This window comes from Danio rerio, chromosome 4 (assembly GCF_049306965.1).
Source record: "Danio rerio strain Tuebingen ecotype United States chromosome 4, GRCz12tu, whole genome shotgun sequence".
In the NCBI taxonomy this organism is placed as follows: Eukaryota; Metazoa; Chordata; class Actinopteri; order Cypriniformes; family Danionidae; genus Danio; species Danio rerio.
Window position 1 is genome coordinate 8,638,082 of NC_133179.1, and position 23,793 is coordinate 8,661,874.

Genomic DNA, 23,793 nt, shown 5'->3' on the forward strand with positions numbered 1-23,793 from the left:
TAAAATTTACATACGAATGACAAAAAAGAAGACACATTTGAGAGAAGAAGGTTTTTGTTTTTGTTTCACTTCATCAGTGGAAATCAGGAACTGTAATAAGGCATTGCGCTCTTCACTTTTTTTAACCAAACCTATGATGTCAGATGACAAAGTAGGAAATCGGTCGGATTCATTTCATAACCAGTATCAACATTATGAATGTAATTATGTTTCTGACTACTTTGGGAGGGCGGACAAGCTCAAAACATTTCCAAGGATGTATTTAGCATCCTCCACTTGTTCTCGCATCTACAACACTCTACTACACGGGGCCAAAAAGGCTGAGAACCAATGTGTTAATACTATAGTGTCTCTTGTGGCAAAGCTGAAAACCAAGCACTGTGTCACACTTTGGAATGTAGTAATGAACAGCATGAAATCCAGCAAGGATAGCATCTGTGTTCGAGAAAAACATGAATTCAAACGCTTCAAAAAATGCAAGCCTGACTCTATCATGAAAGGAATTTGTAACTCAAAACAAGTGTGCTTTGCATTCCTAGCATTGCTGGATGTGGCTAAAATGAGTAAATATTATGTCTTCCATTTACAGTACAATGACGATAAAAATAATAATAATATTATGACAAAATAGTCATGGCAACAATGTTTTATATGACTTTAACCTCTCTTAAGTTAAGCAAAAGTTTAACGGATGCAAGTTGAGAAGATCAACATGCCTACTAAATCATTTGGGCATAACCAGCAACTTCTTCACCCACATCCTGTAGGGGCACCATAAGAACCATGACCGCAAATCTATACAAACATGTTTCACAAATGTGACTTCCTGTTTAACTTTGGCACTCGTTTTCTAACCCATGTTTGTGTTTCACAACAGCAGTTTAAAGCTTTTGCAATTCACATCAAACAGCATGAGCGCCTGCTACAATTAACCAAGGCTGCAGAGATTGATAACAGGATTGTTTCTTACCTGAAGTTCACACCACGCCACCTCCACTGTTGTCTCTGTGTCCAAGCCCTTGTAGACCGTTTTGAATGATCCACGTCCAATTTCGATGTCAAATTTGAGGAAGCGGCCATCAGGAGAGGTGCCCACAGCTTTGGTCTCGACTTCTTCAATTTCGTCCTGCTCCTTTTTCACAGCCTCCCTCAGCTCAGCTTCAGCACGGGCCTTCGCCACCCCTCTCTCCTCCTCCTCCTGCTTGTCTGTCACTCGACTCTCTTGCTCTTTGTCACCAACATCACTGAGCTCGGTCTCCACCTTCCCAAGGACTTCACTCTGCCTTGAGCCTGCATCCTGCACAGAAGGACTCTGTACCTCCACAATCCCTTCAACCCCAGCACGTCTTTCATCCTCTGAACGTTCTTCCACTACGGCCGCCGAAACTACTGTTTGGGTGTCAAGAGTTACATCAGGGGTCGAACTCAGCACCGTGGGTATAACAAACTGCTCGCAGTCTGGAGGTGAGGTGAGGATGCAGGCCTTGCTGGGCAAGTCAAGGGCTGTGGCATTGGAGTCACAGATGACGCTACGTCTGAAAAATCTATGCTCGGCCGTCTTCAGATCTTTATCCATGGTGTGGCGTCGCTTTCTGACCTCCGTGTCTAGCTTCTCACCAACCAGCGAGTCTGAACCGGAGCCATTCACATTCTTTGGAGGTGGCGGGGCCAAGAAGGTCACCACCTTGTTGGGATTTTCCGATGACATCTTTCCAGGGAAAAATAAACTTGAACGTATAAATAAATAATTTTGGAAAAAAGCGTAAATGTAAACTTTGACCTTTTGCGTAAATTTCCTGCTCTTGCTTTCAACTGTGGCACAAAAAGATTGAGAAAAAAATAAACGCTCACGTGAACCACAGAGTTTGCTGGAAGGCCCCCTCCGTGGGGTATTCCTTACTAACAGTTACTCTTACAGTGTAAAGGGCCAGAGCCCAAGAGAGGAGGTGTTCTTTTATAAACGTAAAAGAACAAGACACAGTTACTGAGAGGCAAGCACTGATGGTGACAGACAAAAACTGTCAAATCCACTTCATCCATCCTGCAGTGACCCGGAGACAGCCGTCATTGGGCATAAGGAACCTTAAAAGGAAAAAGGGCAAAGGCCTTGATGTTCTTCAGACCTTCAAGGTGCAGGAAACCTGGCTCCGAAACCCAAAACCAGGTTCAGATGTACTACAAGAGACATACAAAGAACATATTATTTTAGCTTTCACATTTATTTAAGCATTTAAATCTTTTCTAAAGGTATAGTTCGCCTAAAACTGATGCTTTACTAGCTACTCTCAAGTAGGCATGGGCCGGTATAAGATTCTGATGGTTTGATAACCTTGGATTTAAATATCACGGTTTCAGGGTATCACGGTATTGTGATTACTGCTCTAAAATATATTGTTTTTAAATGTCTGGGTAAAAAACAAAAACTTTTTTCTCTTTTGAACACAATATTTTTAAATTTGGGAAACATTTTTAAAAATTTGGAGCGGTAAACATGTCAGGCTAAATAATTCAAATGAATAATTGACTTCTGCCGTCTTCGTTTGTTTTAAAAACACAGATTTCTTTACTATTAAAAAAACAGCATCTTTGCATATCATTTCTGCTGGAGATACTGTTCTCCTAAACAAGTGAAAAATATATATATTAAAAATCCTTAATCATACCTTAGGAATGGTATAGCTGAAACTTTGCCAGTTTTAAAACCTTGACTTTTGACGGCGGTATACCCTAAAAAGGGTTATCATCCCATGCCTACTCTCAAGTGGTTACAAACCAGAGTTTCTTCTGTCGAACACTGAAGAAGATTTGTTAAGAAAAACTGTAAACCCGTAATGACTGACATCCGAAGAAGGAAAATCAAATACAATGGACAGGTTTCCAGCTTTTTTTTTAAATGTATTTAACAGAAGAAACTCAAACAGGTTTTGAACAAGTGAAGGGAGAGTAAATGATCAAATAATGGTAATTTGTGGGTGAACTATCCCTTTAATAGGTATGATTACACAACTGAAGACTGACACATAAAGAATAAACTAAGAAATGACAAATATTAACATATAACAACTAAAGACAGCCCTAACTGTTCATCATGTTAATAAATATTCACATTAAATGCAAATGTAGCAACATATTGGACTGTAGTACTGCCTTTACAGCGTTTCTCAGAATCATATGCCGACTCGTTTTCTCCGTGTCACTGCTTGGCTCAAGCCAACGATTCCCAGGCCTTTTTTTGGACACTGAGTCAGCCAGGTGTTCCGTTCCGATCGTAAAACCGTAAATTATATAATACATTGCGTCAAAATGTCAACAAAACAAAAACACGGCATGGCAGATGAACGCGTCTACTGCGCACGCGGGGGTCGCGAGACGGGTCGCCCTGGTTACGTGTGGTGGCCAGCTGAGATTTGGGGGATTTTTATAACTGTAAAGCACAACACTCAAAAGCATTTAGCAATTTTAAACGATTACAAGCAACACACAATGTAAGATGCGTTTATACAATGTTGTCAAGTGACGACAACCGTTGGTTCTTGAGGTCTCGAGTTTGCTCTTAAAATAACGTCGCGCACCTTTAATAACGTTTATTGAACAGGAAGCGCGTACGAATACACGCGCTTCCCACATACAACACAGCACATATACCGGGTGTATTTATCATGTCAACACACAATTATCAGATGGCTTATAGCTATCTACAATACATTTGGCTGCAATAAGTAAATAGGAGGCTGGCCAGCGATTACCTTTCGTATCGTCATATCCATTCCCCGCTGATGTAGACAAAGCGACAGCTGCAGTTGCTCGAGTTGACCGAGCGAATAATTTAAGTGAGATAATCGCCAAACTGTTACGAAGGCAAAATATGATGACGACTATAAACAAGAAAACATAAATCCAATAGATTTAAGTTAGCACAGCTTCGCGTTCATCGCGCTGTTTTGCTCTACAGGCCAAGTTCAACACGGGGCTGTTGAATCCAGCGCGATGTGATGGTTTTAATGAAATCGGTATCCAGCGTAACGATGATGTATCCCGTGATAAAACATCATGACAAATCACCAACAGTGTCCGGTTCCGGTGGACTGCACGCGGATCCGCTGAACCCACGGATTTTTCTCCCTTTCACGTGAACAATGCAACAACATCCACTGCAGTTTGCGTTCGCGGCTGTCGAACCGGCGAAATCGTTATCCTTACGCAGCAGCAGTCGACAAATGACATCCAGTAGTCTCCATATGCAGCATTCGGGGTTTGTCTGTTACTGCTGCTCTTGGTTCGGGTGGTGTTATTAAGACTCCAGTCTGTCACGTTGGTTTTAGCTCCGAGGCTGCTGCTGTCTACCCTCCCACTGAATACTGACAGCACAGCGCCAGCCGACAGTGGCGTGAAGCCGCCTGAAGAGGTCACTGTTTCCTTCCCGAGTCCATTTGTTTATTTATTTATTTGTTTGTTTCATTATTTGGGTAGATATTAAAAAAACATCATTTATTGTGCACTTCTTTTTTTTCATTAGAATATGCAAAAAAGTACATAAATTGGGATCATACAAATACAAAAAAAAAAAAAACATCAACAAAAAACCATAATAAAACAACTATAAAAAACAAAACAAATACAATATAGTCAGGTACTGTTAGGTGTGTGTGTGTGTGTGTGTGTGTGTGTGTGTGTGTGTGTGTGTGTGTGTGTGTCCATGTAAAGGTAACTTGGTGGAAAGGTCAGATTACATACATTAGGAACAATATCAGCCAATAAATGAATCAAGTATCGCAGATACAAGTAAAACAGATAAAAAAGAAACCAGTCAGAGTTAGGGAGTAACAACAATGCTTAGTAATGTATGATAGTAATAATGACAGTAAAAAGAAAGAAAGGACAACAGTAATAATAAATGACAATGATAATAAATCACAAGTACTACACTAACTACTACTACTACATAAAGTTTCTTATATTACAACTACTATTGCTGCTACTACAGTCACAACTACAACTATTACTACTATAATGTCTACTACTGCTGATACTACCACAACAATGACTATGTCATGAATGTATTTATTGTGCACTTCTGAATTTAATAAAAAGTATGGAGGATGAAACCTATGGATAATTAAACAATAAACAAATAAATATGTGAATAAATACATAAAATAATAAATAAATCCTCAAAGTCCTGCATAAATAAAACAATTAGTAAATATGCAAATAAATAAATTAATTAATTAACAAATCCTCAAAGTCCTGCATAAATAAAACATTAAATTAATATGCAAATAATTAAATTAATTAACAAATCCGCAAATTCCTGCATAAATGAAACAATAAATATGCAAATAATTAAATAAATTAATTAATTAATCCTCAAATCGATGCATAAATAAAACAATGAATAAATATGCAAATAAATAAATAAATTAATCTTTAAATCTCTGCATAAATAAAACAATAAATAAATATGCAAATAAATACATTAATTAATTAATTAATCCTCAAATTCCTGCATAAATATCCAACTAAATAAATATGCAAATAAATTAATTAATTAATTAACGAATCCTCAAATTTCTGTATAAATAAAACAATAAATAAATATGCAAGTTAATTAATTAATCAATCCTCAAATTCCTGCATGGATAAAACAATAAATAAATATGCAAATTAATTAATTAATTAATCAATCCTCAAATTCCTGCATAAATAAAACAATAAATAAACATGTAAATAAATAAATAAATATATATATATATATATATATATATATATATATATATATATATATATATATATATATATATATATATATATATATTTTTTTTTTTTTTTTTTTTTTATAAATATATATTAAAAACCACAAATTCCTGCATAAATAAATAAATAAATAGTGTGAGCAGACTAAAAATTAAACAAATTACACAGATGTTGGGGGAATAAGGAAATACTAAACTGAAAGTAGATTTTTTCCCCTTTCACACCACACTATTAATTATTTGTAAATTTATTTATGCAGGAATTTGTAGAATTATATATACATTTATTTATTTGTTTATTTATTTATTTATTTGTGTATTTACTTATTTATTTACTGTTTTGTTTATGCAGACATTTGTGTATAGTTATTTATTCATTTATTAGCAAATTTGTTTATTTAATGTTTTATTATTTATTTATTTATTTATTTATTTATTTATTTATTTATTTATTTATTTATTTATTCATTATTTTATTTATGCAGGAATTTGTAGATTTATTTACTCATTTATTTATTTATTTGCATGTTTATTTCTTTATTATTTTATTTATGCAAGAATTTGTAGATTTATTTAACTGTAATTTCTAAACAATATATTTTTTTTTCGTATTTGTTTATTTGTTTTTGCAGGTTTTATCCTATAAATATAAATAATAATAAACAAATGATTTAATAAACAAATAAATGCACAAATTCCTGTATAAATAAAATAACGAATAAATAAATATGCAAATAAATATATACAATTTACAAATTCCTGTATAAATAAATATACAAATAAATATTAATAGTGTAGGCTGATAAATATTTAAATAAATTACACAAATGTGGTTGGAATAAGAAAATCAGCCTGCAGTATTAATTAATTCTGCATTTATTTATGCAGGAATTTGGGGATTTATTTACTAATTTATTTATTTGCTTATTTATTTATTTATTTATTTATTTATTTATTTATTTATTTACTTGTTTATTTATTTGTTTGTTTGTTTATTAAATTAATTATTTTATTAATTAATTTGTTTGTTTGTTTGTTTTTATTTTTTGAGGGAATATTGCAAAAATACATTACATTTTGTGCTTTTCTGAATTTAATAAAAGTATGAGAGTATTTTTTTATCAAGTTGTTTGTATCAAATTATTAATATTGTTTTAAATATACAGCAAGCACAATAAATGCAAATAATGTCAACTTTAATATTTCAAATACACAAAATACACATCATAAAAAGTGCCATCATCATTCATCATAACATATATTTATGAAAAAAGAAACTTTTTTCTGATCTGATTCCAAATGACAATTAATGACAAATAATAATGAATATTCTTATATAAGTAGTCTTGTGATCCTCAAATATAATTTTTTACTATGTCATCAACTAATTTTTGTCAAATTTTTGGCCATATATAAACTATTATTACACTGAATGGCATTTGTGTCTTCAGATTTATTCTCTTTGCTCAGAAAGAAAATTTAAACATTTTGAAGTCCAGGAATATTGCTATAGTGTACCCGTTATAACCCAATATATTTGTTTTTCTTCTTTATATTTCTGAGAAGGATCTTTCGTAACATCACGGATTCTCCATGGAGGCCCTGCTGCTACCCAACACCACCTGTGAGGTCCAATGATGGGCAAAATCGAGTAAGACAGTAAGGTGTCGAGATCACGGTATGTGTCTTTGACTGAACCCCGAGAGGCTGTTTGTTCTGATGCACTGACGGGGAAGGGTACACTTAGTTCCCCCCTTCCCAAATAAAGGCAGTGATTAAGCTGTGTTGACATACAGGTCAATTGAGAGCATCTGGAAATTTAACACTCGTCTGAGTAAGAAAGGGGTTGTTCTCCCCAAAAATATAAATAAAAAGGTGTCATCATTTACTCAAGCGGTTTCAAACCTTTATGAGTATCCTTTTTTCTGAAAAACACAAAAGAAGATATTTTAAAGAATGTCAGAAACCTGTAACCAGTGATTTACAGTACATTTACTCTATAATAGAATCTATAATAGAATGTTCTTATGATTTAAGACACAATAAAATGCCATTTAGTCTAATAAGAGTTTATATATACCAGAATAAAAACAAACACATACTAGAGAAGCCAATGGTTACAGGTTTCAGGTGAACGATGAAAATATAAATAAAAATGTTTCATCATTTACTCAAGTGGTTTCAAACGTTTATGAGTTTCCTTTTTAGGTTAAACACAAAAGAAGATGTTTTGAAGAATGTCAGAAACCTGTAATCAATTACTTACACAGTAGGAAAAACTATGAAATACTATGAAAGTCAATGGTTACAGGTTTCCAACATTTTTCAAATTACTTTTTTGTTCTCTTTTTGTGAAGGATGAAAATATAAATAAAAATGTGTCATCATTTGCTTACTCTCAAGCAATTTCAAACCTTTAAGATTTTTTTTCTGTTGAACACAAAAGAAGATGTTTCGAAGAATGTTGGAAACCTGTGACTGGTGATTTTCACAGTAGAAAAAACAAATGCTACTGTATGGAAGTCAATGGTTACAGGTTTCCATTATTTTTAAAAATAACTTTTTTTGTTCTCTTTTATTAAATAATAGTGAAAAATATGAATAAAAACGTGTCTTCATTTCCCCACCCTTAAGCGCTTTTTAACCTTTATCAGTTTTCTTTTTGGTTGTTTTGAAGAATGTCAGAAACTTTACCTAACTAAACCTAAAATGTCAGGCAACCAGCTTCAGGGAATTTTTGAGTTAACTCAACTTAAATCAAGTCAAGTTCAGTACTTGGGCTGAATGTTTAGACAACTCAAAAATGTCCTAAAGCTGGTTGCCTTAAAATTTTAAGTTGATGTTTTTTTCCCACTGGTTTATACTGTATCGCCTCCCTTTTTATTTATTCATTTATTTATTTTTATTTGACTTATTTATTTTATATACTGTGTATGTTTTAATTTAGTTTGTTTGCTGCTTTGTTTTGATGTTCTGTATTGTTAACTCTTGAAAAAAAGATAAATAAAAATAAATAATCATAACATTTTAAGTTGAATCAACTTTTTTTTTTTACAGTGTGCAATCAATAACTTCCTTAGTAGGAAAAAAACAAATACTATGGAAGTCAATGGTTACAGGGTTCCAACATTTTTCAAAATGACTCACTTTTTGTTTTCTTTTTGCGAAGGAGGAAAAATATAAATGAAAATGTGTCATCATTTATTCAAGCGGTTTCAAACCTTTATGAGATTCTTTTTTCCTGTTAAACACAAAAGAAGATATTTTGAAGAATGTTGGAAACCAGTAACCAATGATTTACAGTACATTTATTTCTTATGATTTACAGAAGACACCTAACAAAATGCCATTTAATAATAAGAGTTTAAATATACCAACACACACAAAAAAAAAAAACATACTAGGGAAGTCAATGGTTGCATGTTTCAGGTGAAGGCTAAAAATATAAATAGTCGTCATTTACTCACTCTCAAGCGGTTTTTAAACCTTTATGAGTTTATGAACACAAAATAAATTATTTTGAAAAATGTCAGAAACCTGTAACCAGTGACTTTTATAGTAGGAAAAAGCAAATACTATGGAAGCCAATGGTTACAGGTTTCAAAGTAACTCTTTTTTTTGTTTTTTTATTTTGTTAAGGGTGAAAATCTAAAAAAAAATGTGTCATCATTTACTCACCCTCAAGCAGTTTCAAATCTTAATAAGTTTCTTTTTTTCTGTTGAACACAAAAAAAGATATTTCAAAGAATGTTGTAAACCTGTAACCAATGATTTTCAGTACATTTATTCTATAATAGAATCTATAAAATGATCTGCTTATGATTTAAGACACCTAATAAAAAAAAATTAAAATAAAATAAATAAATAAATATATATATATATATATATATATATATATATATATATATATATATATATATATATATATATATATATATATATATACTAGAGAAGTCAATGGTTACAGGTTTCCAACATTTTTCAAAACAGCTCATTTTTTGTTCTCTTTTTGTGAAGGGTGAAAAAATAAATAAAAATGTCATTGTTTACTCAAGCGGTGTCAAACCTTCATAAGTTTTCTGTTGAAAACAAAAGAAGATATTTTAAAGAATGTTAAAAACCTATAACCAATGTCTTACACAGTAAAAGAAAAACTAGGGAGGTCGATAGTTACAGGTTTGCAACATTTTTCAAAGTAACTCTTTTTGTTGTTGTTCTTATTTTGTGAAGGGTGAAAAATGATGACAAAATTTAACTTTTTGGGTGAACTATCCCTTTAATGAGATCTTAAATCTTTATTTTTTAGATTTGCTGTAAGTTTATTTAGGAAATTACCTAAGCAAAAATCTGTAAGGATCAACATCTAGTATGTTGTAGCTTCAGTACACCAGCTAGTCCACATGGCGGTGGTAATGAGCGAGAGAGAAAAAACAGTGCATTTGATGATCCGTCATGATAAAGATAATTTCAAACATTATGCAGGATGTCTAAGGATATTGTGTATTTAAGATACCCATACCCTCCGGAAGGTAAATATTTACTCTGAGACCATCACAATGCCCAAGCTAATCTAAATGAGTGTATGCAGGGTTATCTTGAAGTCACCATGTCAAATGCCTGTCGGAAAGTTTAACATTCCAGTGTAAAGAGATGTCCACACATGCTAATCTTTCAGGAGGCTTACATGCAAATCAGCTGATATACATGAGGAAAAAATACCCCCGACCCCCAGATTATGTGCAAGGAAATATTTCAGCACAAGAAAAACCATGTTAATGATGCAAGCAAAGAAACTGCTTCAGGAAAATGTTAGATTGGATCCTATAGTAAATACTCTTTGCATTGCATAACTTGGTCGTAACACAAAACACAATGGGGGTCTGACATAACACATGTGAAGCAGCAGTTTTGGAAATGCTCCAATGCTCTGCAGTTGACAGAATGAAGTGACGACAGATCAAATTTGTGTTTTTGTTCCTGCTGCTTTAAAGCAGGTCCTGTTAGATGCTATAGAGCCGAGGGGACACAATGTACAGCAGCATGTGTGGTGTTTGGGGACTGGGTGGAGACTGTTGTCTTTACATACTGTATAGGAAAGCAAAGCCATTAAAAGCTATTTTGCTGATTAACTAAAGGGAAATACCTCAAGTTGGGTCATACACTGCTTAAAAAAACATGTCTGTTTCATACACTGTAAAAAATGCAGGGTTTCACACAATTCTTTCATGTCGCCCAAACACAAAACAATTAAATTAGCTTAGTTGTTTTTACAAATTTAAGTGGATTAAACAAAAAAAACAATTAAGTCGACCCCCAAGAAACCTAAGAATTGTGTTATTTCGACACACATTTATTTTAAATAAGTAGTATGAACAAACAGCAAAAGTCCTTACACTGTAAAACCCAACAGTCAGCTTAATTAAATTAAATGAGTGTAGTGAACTCAAAATTGACTGAAAGTTAATTCTACTCATTTGAAGAGAGTTTTGAACTCAGTGCTGAAGGTATTGAGTTAATTAAATACCTCATTACTTCAACTTAAATGGAGTAAGTTCACAAGACTCATATAAAGCAGATTAGTAGATTAACTCAAATGGTTTGTCGCAATCAGTTTCCCTAAACGGTTTGAGTTGCCTTAACAGCAGTTGGTTTGAGTTCTCTTCATTTATTGGGTTTACTGTGCTCAAATTGCTTCGTCTACTCAAGTGGATTAAGTTCACAGTACTCATTAGGATTAGATTTTGAACTTAAATTTTTGTTGCAATTGCTTTCCTCAAACGACTTGAGTTACCTTTATTTTTGGGGTTTTACAGTGGAAACGCTATCCAGAAGTTTCAGTGTCAGGGAAGGTTTTTGTTTGGATAAATATTTTATTAATTAAGTCTCTATTTTGGTCTTTTTGTACACTCATGTTCCTGTTATTGTTATAATATGTTTGTCTGGTTTTGTTATGTAAGTTAAATTGTTAAGGTTTGTCCATTTAAACATAATCTTTATTAAAGAATTATGAAAAAAAAAGTTTCAGTTAAAAGAAATAAGCAGCATTGATAACAATACCAATAATAGTTTTTAGCTCTGCAGTCAACAAAATGACGTTTGCTGTTTGTTTAAACTACCTACATCGAATGAGCTGAAACAACACAATTCTTGAGGCTGTTTTTGGGACAACTTAATTGCTTTAATTTGCATGAACTAAAACTGATTGTGTAGAACCCAGCATTTTTTACAGTGTAAAACCAAATATTTAACTCAACTGGTTTAGTTATTAAATAAATAACCCAATAAAGGTTAAAAATAACCCAGTAAAAGCACCAAATATTTAACTCAACTAGTTTAGTTATTAAATAAATAACCCAATAAAGGTTAAAAATAACCCAATAAAGCCCCAAATATTTAACTCAACTGGTTTAGTTATTAAATAAATAACCCAATAAAGGTTAAAAATAACCCAATAAAGCCCCAAATATTTAACTCAACTGATTGAGTTAGTAAAAAATAACCTAAAAAAAGTTGAAAATAATTCAACAAAGCACCAAATATGTTCAACTCAACAACTGGGTTAAATAAAAACTTGTGCATACACACGCACTCTAAAAAACGTTGGCTTATTTATTTAACCCAATAGTCAAATTAAAAATATTTGGTGCTTTATTGGGTTATTTTTAGCCTTAGTTGGGTTATTTATTTAATAACTTAACCAGTTGGATTAAATTTTTATTTTGTTTTAACAGTCGATTGATTTATCTGACAAAACAGCTGTATTAATATGCGCACGCATGTAATGTTGTTTTTGCATTTAAGGTTTATTTTAGATCTAACGCAATAATTATATGTATTTTTTTAGTACTCCATGTCGTGTTTTTATATCTGTTTCAGCAGCACACTTAAATTGATGATAGATGTTTTTCCCTGTTTTTGGAAAAACTTAATTGCTTTAATTTGCATGAACTAAAACTGATTGTGTTGAACCCAGCATTTTTTACAGTGTAATTCCACACACTAACCACTACGCCATTGGCACCGACGATATTGTAATTTAAACCAGTTATTTTAAAAAGTAATCAATTAAAATCAAACAAAAAGCTTTGGTAAACACAAGAGACGTCATTCATAAAATATAGAGGGCCTTGTCTATTAATGTTGTTTTGTTAATTCAACCACCAAAACGGATGATGCTCAAAAATTGTTTGTATTTTCATATTGGCTCTGAATAAAAGGCATTTGACAGGATTTTTTTAAACACTCATTAAGTCAAATATCTTCAATTATTAAAGATCACCTTTTCTTTGCACTGTAAAAATGTCATGACAGAAAAAAAAACAATATTTTTAAGATATACAAAGGCACTTTACATTTAGAGAGATGTAGACACAATCTTTTTGATTGCATTAAAGTCTATGGATGTCAATGGCTAGCACTTTCAGCATTCAACAAAATATTTGCAACCCTGTATAGGAATCTGATCTATGGAAATACATGCAAATTACATATCTGACGTTCAATTTCATATTTGGAGTTCACTTAATATACAGTATGTCAAATATGCAACATATATTTCAAAATCTGAAATGCCTGTTTAACTACAGTTGAAGTCAAAATTATTATTAATTCTCTTATAATTATATCACAATCAAGAGAAGATTTGTTTCAAACCATCGGCTTTTCATGAAAAGGTAAACACAAATTGTGCTTTTAAGTTTCACTCAAACTAAACGCACACATTAGACTATTACTACAGTGACAACTCGTGCTGGTCACTTAATCGCTGCTCTCCTAAAATACACAATGAAGCATTAGAAGCTTCAGTCACTGACACAGTTCATGGGCCCAGTGCCATTACAGCTGCAATACTGGCGGACACGTGGCATTTGTGGCTCTTTGTGCTCAGCTTGTGCCCGAAACATCTCTGCATGTAACCTCAAGCACTGAGTCAGAGCAGATGACCACTATGAGGCCTAAAATAACCCTGCCATCCATGATGGAATCTGGTCTACTGTGAGAGCTAATGTGTGGGTGTACACTATACACTATTGGAGAGACTGGAGTTGGCCTTACATTTCATATTATTAGGAAGTGTTTGGTTGATCAGATCACAGATAGACGAGGGAGGCACTTTTTTTGTTTATACCGTTTATCTTTTGACCACTTTTAACCACTTTTCTGAATTCTGTAGAGAAGACAAGGAAAACTTTTACATTTTTACCACTTTACTATGCTTACAAAATCACCCAATGCATTGGGTTAATTTGATTAAATTATATATTTTTTCCATTCTGCTACTATTAGTAGTACTATTATTCATTTTATAATTATAACTGTGTAAATAAATAACATAGAGTTTTCAAAAATATAAAAAAGGCTTCATTTCCATTACATTTTAAATTCCAGACACCTTTGTTAAAATAAATCAAGAATCACAAACAATGAATAAACGGAACAAAGTACAGACCGTTATAAACTGTGTAAGCAGAAAATCATGTGTTGATGGAGCAGAATATGGAGCTCTGTGTGCTGTAGAGACAGTCCAGCAGCTGCAGCAAGCTTTACTCAGTTTCCACAATGTTCAATAAATTTTAACCACATCAAAACGCTTTTAAAAGATGGTCTTGGATGGTGAAACAGATATAAAAAACACGTAACGGAGAAGTAATTTGATAAAAAAAATAACAACAATATTATTGTGTTATAGCTTAAATAAATATTGCAAAAACAACATTTTGCCCGCATAATACAGCTGTTTTGTGTCAGTTAAATCAGTTGACTGTGGAAATTCTAATTTTTAACTCAACTGGTTGAGTTAATAAATAAAAAAAAAACTAAAAAAGGTTCAAAATAACCCAAATAAAGCACCAAATATTTAACTCAACTAGTCGAGTTATTAATAAATAACCTAATAAAGGTTAAAAACTAACCCAACAAAGCACCAAATATGTTTAACTCAACAATTGGGTTAAATAAATAACTCAACATTTTTTTAGAGTCCATACACACATTCTCTAAAAATTGTTGGGTTATTTTGAACCTTTATTGTTTTTTTTTATTATTAATAACTCAACCAGGGTTAAATGTTTGGTGCTTTGTTGGGTTATTTTTAGCCTTTGTTGGGTTATTTATTTAATAACTCAACCAGTTTAGTTAAAAATTTGGAATTTCAACAGTCAACTGATTTACCCGACAGAACAGCTGTATTAATATGCACACGTAATAAAATGTTTATTTTTAATCAAATTACCTCTTCCTGTTGTGTTTACAGACGCGCTTTATAGACGATACGGATAAAAGCACTCTCTCTAACTCCGTGTTCATTTCAATAGTTTTTTTGGGAGGAAATGATGAACATATTTGTGATATTAGTGGTTAAGCCACTATTTTTTGGCAAAATAACCCAACAAATTAGTTATTTTTGTAACCCAAATTGTTGAGTTAACCTTAACAACCCAATGGATTGGGTTAAAATAACCTAACAACAGGTCGGTGCCAAAACAACCCATCATTGGGTTACCTGTTGGGTTATTATTAACCCAAATGTTTTAAGTGAGCACTCATTCACACACATACATACAATTTAGTTTATTAAATTCACCTGTACCACATGTCTTTGGACTTGGGGGAAACCAGAGCACCCGGAGGAAACCCAAGTGAACACGGGGAGAACATGCAAACTCCACTAAGAAATGCCAACTGACCCAGCCGAGGCTTGAACCAGCTACCTTCTAGCTGTGAGCTGACTACCCACTGCGCACCTACCACCCCCTTTCATTTTGAAGGTAAAAAATGACTTCAATCTATCATCCTCTCACAAGATGCTTGTGCTCTTTTTGGCTGCTTTTTCTCCACCTGAAACTCAGCAAACACTGGCATGTTTAACATACCTGCATCAGGGCTTTGCGGCTGAAAGGACCCTCTGTCAACCCGCACCCTAAACAGAGGCGGTTCCTCCGCTCAAGGCCTTTACCTTTCAGGAAGATCTGCTTCTTTTGATGCACGCTTTTCTTCAGCTGATCCTCTCTGTGTCTGTAATTACAGCAATTATTCTTCTCCCTCTCGACTTTGTGAGTCAAATCACTATTGTGACGGCATAATGGGACGTTATGCCTCGCTCGGATAATTGCTAACAAGAAAACAAGCAGGTCACTGTCGTCTCAGATGAAAATATCCATTTCGTGGTTTAATACCGGACAGATGCTCACTGTAATCTAGTATATGGGAGCATCTCCATGGCAAGAATAAAACATTCTTGCCTCCTTTATTTTTTTGAGTTGAATCAAATGAACTTTTTAAGTTAAATCGACTTACATCAGTCAAACTGACTAATAATAATAAGTTAAACATCACTGTAAATGGTGGCTTAGTGGTTAGCAATGTCGCCGCACAGAAAGAAGGTCACAGGTTTGAATCCTGGCTGGGCAAGTTGGCATTTCTGTGTTGAGTTTGCATCTTCTCCTCATGTTAATGTGGGTTTCCCCCTTGGCGCTCTGGTTTCTCAAAAACATACAGTATAAGTGAACTGAAAAAACTAAATTAACTATATTGGTGTGTGTGTACTGGGTTGTGGCTGGAAGGGCATCCGCTGGGTAAAACATATGCTGGAATAGTTGGTGGTTCATTCTGCTGTGGCGACCCCAGATAAATAAGGGAATAAGCTGAAGGAAAATGAATGAATAAACTGACTAATACACTAGCAATCACTTCTTGGAAGATCTCTAGTGAACTACAAGCTCATCCATGAACTACAAATCCCTGCATGCCGTTACACACACCAGTCACCTTTCTCCACTGATCATACATGTACAGCTGACTCTCATTATTATTGATTATCCGGACTATATATACACCCTTTCCCAGTGATGGGTTGCAGCTGAAAGGGCCCTTCCAGCTGCAACTTATCACTCGGAAACATCCATACACACTCATTCACACACATACACTACGGTCAATTTAGCCAACCCAATTCACCTATACCACATGTTTTTGCACTTGTGGGGGAAAACTGGAGAACCTAGGGAAACCCACATGAACACGGGGAGAACATGCAAACTCCACACAGAAATGCCAACTGACCCAGCTGAGGTTCGAACCAGTGACCTCCTTGCTGTGGGGCGATCGTGCTACTCACGGTGCCACCGTGACACCACTGTTTAAATATTTAGACATCTAAAAATTTAGAAAGACGTGACATGAACTTAATTTTTAGGGTCAGCTATCACTTTTAAGCATCTCTGCTCAGCTATTTGTAAAAATAACAGCCGTTTCCATCAAATGTGACATGAAAACTGACCAGACAAACAGGTCGTCCCATCTCAAAACTAAGAATTCGACACGTCAAGCCTAACATGCAAATACTGAAATACCCAGGCTTGACATTTTCCCATATAACACCCTACAGTCCAAATGCCTGATTTAAAGCAGTCTTTAAATATGGAGAGAGTATTTTAGCGTTAGACAAACTAGCAAACTTATCACCGTTTACCCAGATTAAGTCTTTTTGTTTGCTTTGTTAAAACACACACCACATATCGGCCGCACGTTCATAAAAATATCAAGATGTTGTATTTTACACGCTGGGCGAGTGAATAAGCCTTTGACTGCAATGGGGGAATTCGAGTCTAATAATACAAACTGGGCAGCCGAACAAGAAAACTCGAAAAACCTCGTCTTTCTTCTCTCTGCAGTCTGTGATTACACTGGATATATTTGATGACTGGTTTACTGTTTACAAAGCAGCGCTCAGTTTTGTTGCGAGCCAGTCCAGTGGGTTGAAATGTGCAGGAATTAAAAAAAATGAATGAATGACACACTTGTTTGCTTGTTTGTCTGGACGGCTGTCCTTGCTGTGTGCCATGAATTTCCTCTAAAGATTTTTGCGCTAACTTTCCCTCTTTCTTATTCGGAGGAACTCCGAGCATATCTTAACAGCGATTTACAGGACCCCGAAAAAAAGTCGTCTGGGACTCGACCATGCCTGCAGCGACGGGACGCACAGATCCACAGGTACACCGAGATGTTGTGGTATTTCTTTGGAGCCTGTGACATGGCATTCCTGCTTTTTTTTGTCCTCGCATCAGAGTGCAGAATGTTCTGTGTGTTTAGAGGAAGGTGATCATGTAGTTCTCTCTCTTCTAAAGCCGAGCAGCTCTCAAATATCAATTAGTGATGGACTGTAAGGACCGAGAGAAGCTTTAATGTAGCCGGAGATCAACAAAACATGCACTTAACAAACTATTACTGATTCTCGCAAACCTCTGACAGCAATGGCTTCAGAGTTATGCAACAGTGAGGAAAAATGAGAATTGAATTTGTACTTGAAAAAAATAATAATACTTCTGGCTTTGTGATATTTTAGATGGTTTAAAGTATTTAAAGTAAGCTTAACGTCAAGGTTTAAAGTGATTTAAGCTGTTTTACTGTCATTTTAGAAAATAAAATCTGCAAGAAACGACTCTTCTATTAACACTTATTTACTTCTTAGTTTTCTCTGTGAATCACAAAGAATATATTTAGATTTTTCCCCTAAATTATTTCATCTGTTGTTATTGAAAAACAGGATTATTCAACTAAATATTAGCTTTTTTTATAGCTCTTATGAAATTTAATATTTTGTTATGCTATTTTGTAGTCTAAAAATGAATATACACTGTAAAAAGACGATTAGTTGAGTGAGTAAACTCTTTGGTTATAATGCGATTCGTTGGTTTGATTTTAAATTGTGAGTAAACCTGTGTCTTTTAGTGTAATTAGTTAAATAAAAACACTGGGAAAATGAGAATTACATTTGTGTTTGCTAATAAAGTAAATAGATCTGCCTTTGTGATATTTTAGATGGAAAGTCTCAGATGGGACAAACGTCAAGAAGTGTTATGATCTTTCGTTTGTTTGTTTTTTTGGCCACCCTAACTATCTAACTTTCATTTAATAAAAATCTGCAAGAAATTACAAATTTTTTTAACTTATATAATTGCTTTCTTCTGTGAATCACAAAGATTTTATTTAGATTTTTACATTTAGATGTTTTCATGTTACTGAAAAGCAGGATTATTCGACTAAATGTTAGTTGTTTTTTAGCTCCTATACAATTTTAGATTATTTTACGCTATTTTGTTGTCTAAAACTGAGTATACAATATATGAGTATAAATGAGTATTTAAAAATTAGATGGGACAAACAAAATTTCAGATTGTTTTGTTGGTTTGTTTCATTTGATAAAAAAAATCAGCAAGAAACTGTCATTGCTTATTCATTTATTTACGTTCTTGATTATATTTAGATTGTTTGAATAAATATTTGTTTTGTAGCTCTTCTGAAATTAAATATTATGTTGCTATTATGCTATTTTGTTGTCCGAAAATCAATATACACTGTAAACATGTGAGTAAACCCTTTGCTTATAATGCAATTAGTTAACTTTACTTTAAAAAGTGGTGAACCTGTTGTTTTTTAATGCAATTAGTGGACTTTTAATGCAATTAGTTGACTTTACCTAAAAAAAAGCGAGTAAACCCACTGTTTTTAATGCAATTAGTTGACTTTACTTCAAAAAAGTGAGTAAACCCGTTGCTGTAACCAACGGGGAGTCAGGAAGACAACAGAGTTGAGGATCTACGAAGAATCGTCAGCCAGGTAGGGACGGCTGATGTGAAACTGACGTTTCGACACAGTGTGGAGATTTCGAAACCCAAGTGATTCGAAATACTGCAACGAATACTGCATCTAAACAACACCCAGGCCACGTGACCAAGGTGATTCAAAACACCCAGGTCATGTGACTAAAGTGTTTTGATTAGTCATTTGACTAAAACGATTTAAAGCATCGGTCATTTCAGAAACGTTCCGAGACCTGGTGAATCTGTTCGACTGACAGGGTTGGAAAAAAAAATCTCATGTAGCCTTGTGGACCGTGTGTGTGCAAAGAGTAACTGTGCTGTGACTTGAATGAGCATTTTGTGAATAAAAATGTCTTGTTATGGTCATAAAGTAAAAGTCATTATTAAATTACATCAAGTCATAATTTCAGAGTATTTGTACGACATAACAAAACTTGACAGCATGCTTTGACAGAATGCTTATTTTTTTAACATCTATAGTTGCATCACCCTGGATTCTAACTCATTATCTTATCATGCTAGTGTGGAACTTTCACTACTTCCCTAAACCACTCTAACTCTACCACGTGCCGAAGCTGTTCCAAAGCATTACATAAAAATGACCACTAGGTGTCACAGGTTTCAAAACGTTTAGAAGCTTCGACACATTTGATTAGACTGTTTCAGTGTTTCAAAAAACCTCGTTTAGCCCACCACTACAGGCAGACAATGGTCAACAGGTACAAACAGGAGCATAAGGGTAATCCCGAAGCGTAGTCGAGGTCACAGGCAAAGCTTTCAATACAGGCGGCAATCAATGTAAACAAGGAAACAAGGCGAGGATCAAACACAGAAAGACAAGACTAGGAAAGGCTTTGTGGTGTTACAAAAACCAGACTTAGCAAAGTCTGTGAGTGTATGCTGTTTTTAAAGTCCACCATGGGCTTCCAGCTCTGTGTGTGTAATGGGAATCAGGAACTGGTGTGTCTGAGTTGCTTGATGGGAGTTGTAGTTTACTAAACAGACAAATGTGTAGCTCTCCAGCAATTTGAGGACAGATCGCTGGCGATCGTGACAGTTGCCTTAAAATTATTATATAAATAAACTATGTGGATAATTATAACATTAAGTTAAGTCAACTTAATGGTTACAAGGGGTTTAATCACCTTTTTAATAATGTAAATAATCACTTTTTACAGTGTAATCATCTAAAAACTGCATTTTTTGTTTCTTATTTTGACCAATTGTTGTTTGATGCAAAAAAAAGACTCTAAATAACAATCTGATTTCAAATCTGTAGGAAATGTCATCAGTTGTTTAAGGAATAAAACAAATTTTTACTCAAACACATAACTATAAATCATCAATTCAGAGAAACAGAGAATAATCAAGTTGCCAGTAAAACAAATCTATTCTATTATAAGTAGCATATAATAAATTCCCCTTCCTAGGGACACGTTCCTGCGGGATTTGTTTGTCATAGGACTCTCCTTGCTCTTCACATGCGTCTGCCAGATATGTGTCAGCAAATGTCCAAATGTCATATCTGCGGTTCATTTCATAACAGCAACGTTATATTATTATCTGGAATAACACTTGCCCGTGGCCACAGCAGCAAAGACCGAAATTAGTTTCGAAACCAAGGTCTCATCCCGGTCAGAACATCACAGCATGTGTCCAAAAATTGTGGATCGCCGGGTCTTCAAACTAATCCACTGACCTGATAGTGAGCTTGAGTTCCCATTTCCTCTGGATTACATACAGAGAGAGAGCTCGCGGGCAGGACATTTAGATACTATATATTACAGAGCACGATGATCCTTGTGAAAATGATTGCTGATTAAAACACAAGCCGTGGGGGTTCAGATGATCTAAAATGGTTTGAGGGGGTCAGATGAACTTGAATATGTGCATTACTGGTATAAGAGAGCAGATATTACTCAGTTTTACCCTAGGGATGATGATTTCCTTCCTCAGTTTTTTTCTGACCTGTTTTTTTTCCTTGCTTTTTTTGTTAGGAAATGGCAGCTTTCGTTGACAGAAAAAATTAATATGGCATAGAAACATTTGAGGTTTTAGAGATTATATTGATCATATATATTATGTGAATTTTACTTGTGAATTTTACTTTCTTTTTTAAGTACTTCCCAAATGATGAGCAAGAATCTTTTTCAAAGCATTTCCTATAATATTTTTTTCTTCTGGAGAAAGTCTTATTTGTTCTATTTTGGCTAGAATGAAATCACTTTGTTTTGATGGTCCGTTTGTTGAATTTAATTTACATTGCATCTATATGCCAACTAACTCTCTGTAGATTATAAGTACTGTTATGTTGGGGTTGGGGTTAGGGTTAGTGTAAGTTGACATGTACTTGCCTGTCCTACGCCCGCCGGTCCTACGCCACCCAACCCGCTTCGAGCTGGTATTGAACCGGCAACCATCTGCATGGGAGTTGGTTGCTCTAACAAGGAGAATAAAGACCATGGCCTCTAGCTTCTGTCGCTAGAGCACCTTTAGAGGTCAGAGGAGTGAGGTTTTAACCTGCACAGCACTTACTAGCTGGTCTCCGTTACACTCACCCCCCTATCTCACTCCCATCCGGGTCACGGCACCAATGTAAACCCACCAATCCAATGCCACCCAACCTGCTCCGAGCTAGTATAAAACCAGTGACCTATCACTTACTAGCTGGCTGCCGTTACACTTGCAAAGTTTCTTATAGTCAGTTAAATGTCTGTTGAAGGATCATGACCTTTTGATTTATTCTGTTTATAAGATTAACGCAGGAGCGCAGTGCATACTCTACCTGTAAATTGTAGCTCATCTATTACTGCTACCTGTGGATTAGGATTACAGATGTAAAATAAGATCATACTTTATAAAGGGTTAATAAACAGTTCAAATCTTAATAATAGGCTGGTAATAAGCCAGTAGTACATGTAGTACATTGTTACATAAACTAAAGTGTTACCATTATTTCTGAAAGTTTTTATTGAATTTCACCAGGTTAATAACCAATTTACAGGTTTTCACTGTAGTGTTTTACAGTATTTTGCCAGTAAAATTATGCAAAAGTTTAAAGTAAATGATTCCTACTACATACATGTAGATCTACATGGTTAAATAATATATTTATTTATTTAAGTTGTAAATAAAACAAAAAAATATGTGTATTTTACAAGTATAAAATTTTTCTTTACCAAAATTCATGTTAAATTTAATTTTACTTGGTGTTTCTTTATGGTTAATCATGAAATTTACTAGCATTTTCCAATTTTTTAATACAGGTTGTTTTTCTTTGCTACTAAAACTGATATCTATCTCCAGTTCCTCTTATATTCTCGGCTCGCAACATTTAGAGTATGTTTGTTAAAGTACAGGATGGTGGCTGGCATTTCTGGGAATTGGCTACTACTCTTTGACCCGATGGCACCTTGGTGCCACTTCAACCAGGCTCTATAGTGAGCAGTAGCACCTGATCTGGCATCTATCACACTAGTGTCACACTTCTGAGGGAATGCAGTCACACGTTGAATGCATTTCCTTCAGCTTTATCTAATTTTTTTTCTGAGAGCATGACACAAGGTGTGTGTTGCTTAAATTCATATAAGAAATGCGAGCAACGTATAGATCCGTCTGGCCTGGAGGTCTGGATCGTGTCCAACAATGCATTGGTGCTGTTGCAGTAACAATAAGAGCTAATAGTTAAAAGCGCAGGGGAATGCTGGGGAGATATAAGGGCTTCCAGATGTGGGATGAATTATAGATTTGCACAATTATGCTGTCATTTATGAAGGGGGCCTATAAAAATGTAAGCACATGACCAGATGGTTTATGACACTATGGGTTTATTATAATAAAAAGCATGTGCAGTATTACATTTTTAAAATGTTGTTTACATTAATGGCCAAACATGGGTTATGTAAGTGCATTATTGGTAATTAGGTTTGTTTGTCAGAATTATAACACTGACTGATGGATAATATATGTAATATACATTTACCGCTTTATTACACGTTGCTGTGACTGGGTTGGACCCCCTTTTGGCTTCAGAACTGCCTTAATCCTTCGTGGCATAGATTCAACAAGGTACTGGAAATATTCCTCTGAGATATGGTAAATATTGACATGACGGTTGCCGACATATGTGTCGGTTGCACATTCATGATGCGAATCTCCCGTTCCACCACCTCCAAAGGTGCTCTATTGGATTGAGATCTGGTGACTGTGGAGGCCATTTGAGCACAGTGAACTCATTGTCATGTTCAAGAAACCAGTTTATTTGTGCTTTATTACAAATCCTGAATGTCGCAGCAGATATCTAGACTCATCAGATCAGGCAATGTTTTTTTTCAATCTTCTATTGTCCAATTTTGGTGATCCTGTGTAAATTGTAGCCTCAGTTTCCTGTTCTTAGCTGACAGGAGTGGCACCCGGTGTGGTCTTCTGCTGCTGTAGCC

General features: G+C 34.5%; 2 protein-coding genes and 1 long non-coding RNA gene across 54 annotated transcripts in view; 1 reads left to right on the top strand and 2 right to left on the bottom strand.

Moving 5' to 3' along the window:
• Nucleotides 1–4,353, bottom strand: part of wnk1b (WNK lysine deficient protein kinase 1b) — a 107,810-nt gene extending 103,457 nt beyond the window's left edge. For all 50 annotated transcript variants that reach the window (XM_073947018.1, XM_073947012.1, XM_073947010.1 and 47 more), the window contains exons 1-2: nucleotides 3,747–4,353; nucleotides 971–2,175 (exon numbers count right to left, since the gene is read on the bottom strand). In XM_073947018.1, the coding sequence (XP_073803119.1) occupies nucleotides 971–1,708 (738 nt within the window). In that variant the 5' untranslated portion in view covers nucleotides 1,709–2,175; nucleotides 3,747–4,353. The remainder of the gene's footprint in view (nucleotides 1–970; nucleotides 2,176–3,746) is intronic.
• Nucleotides 4,354–6,932: 2,579 nt separating this feature from the next.
• LOC141381588 (uncharacterized) overlaps nucleotides 6,933–23,793 on the bottom strand; it is a 57,194-nt gene continuing 40,333 nt past the window's right edge. The window contains exon 5 of one of the 2 annotated variants that reach the window (XR_012401884.1): nucleotides 6,933–7,678. This is a non-coding gene — a long non-coding RNA (uncharacterized lncRNA). Of the gene's footprint in view, nucleotides 7,679–22,303; nucleotides 23,783–23,793 lie in introns of those variants that run through there. The other variant, XR_012401885.1, reaches the window with a different exon arrangement.
• The window catches only part of ninj2 (ninjurin 2), a 40,089-nt gene continuing 33,730 nt past the window's right edge, over nucleotides 17,435–23,793 (top strand). The window contains exon 1 of one of the 2 annotated variants that reach the window (XM_021475146.3): nucleotides 17,435–17,744. In XM_021475146.3, coding sequence (XP_021330821.1) covers nucleotides 17,712–17,744 — 33 coding nt within the window. In that variant the 5' untranslated portion in view covers nucleotides 17,435–17,711. The remainder of the gene's footprint in view (nucleotides 17,745–23,793) is intronic. The other variant, NM_001327823.1, reaches the window with a different exon arrangement.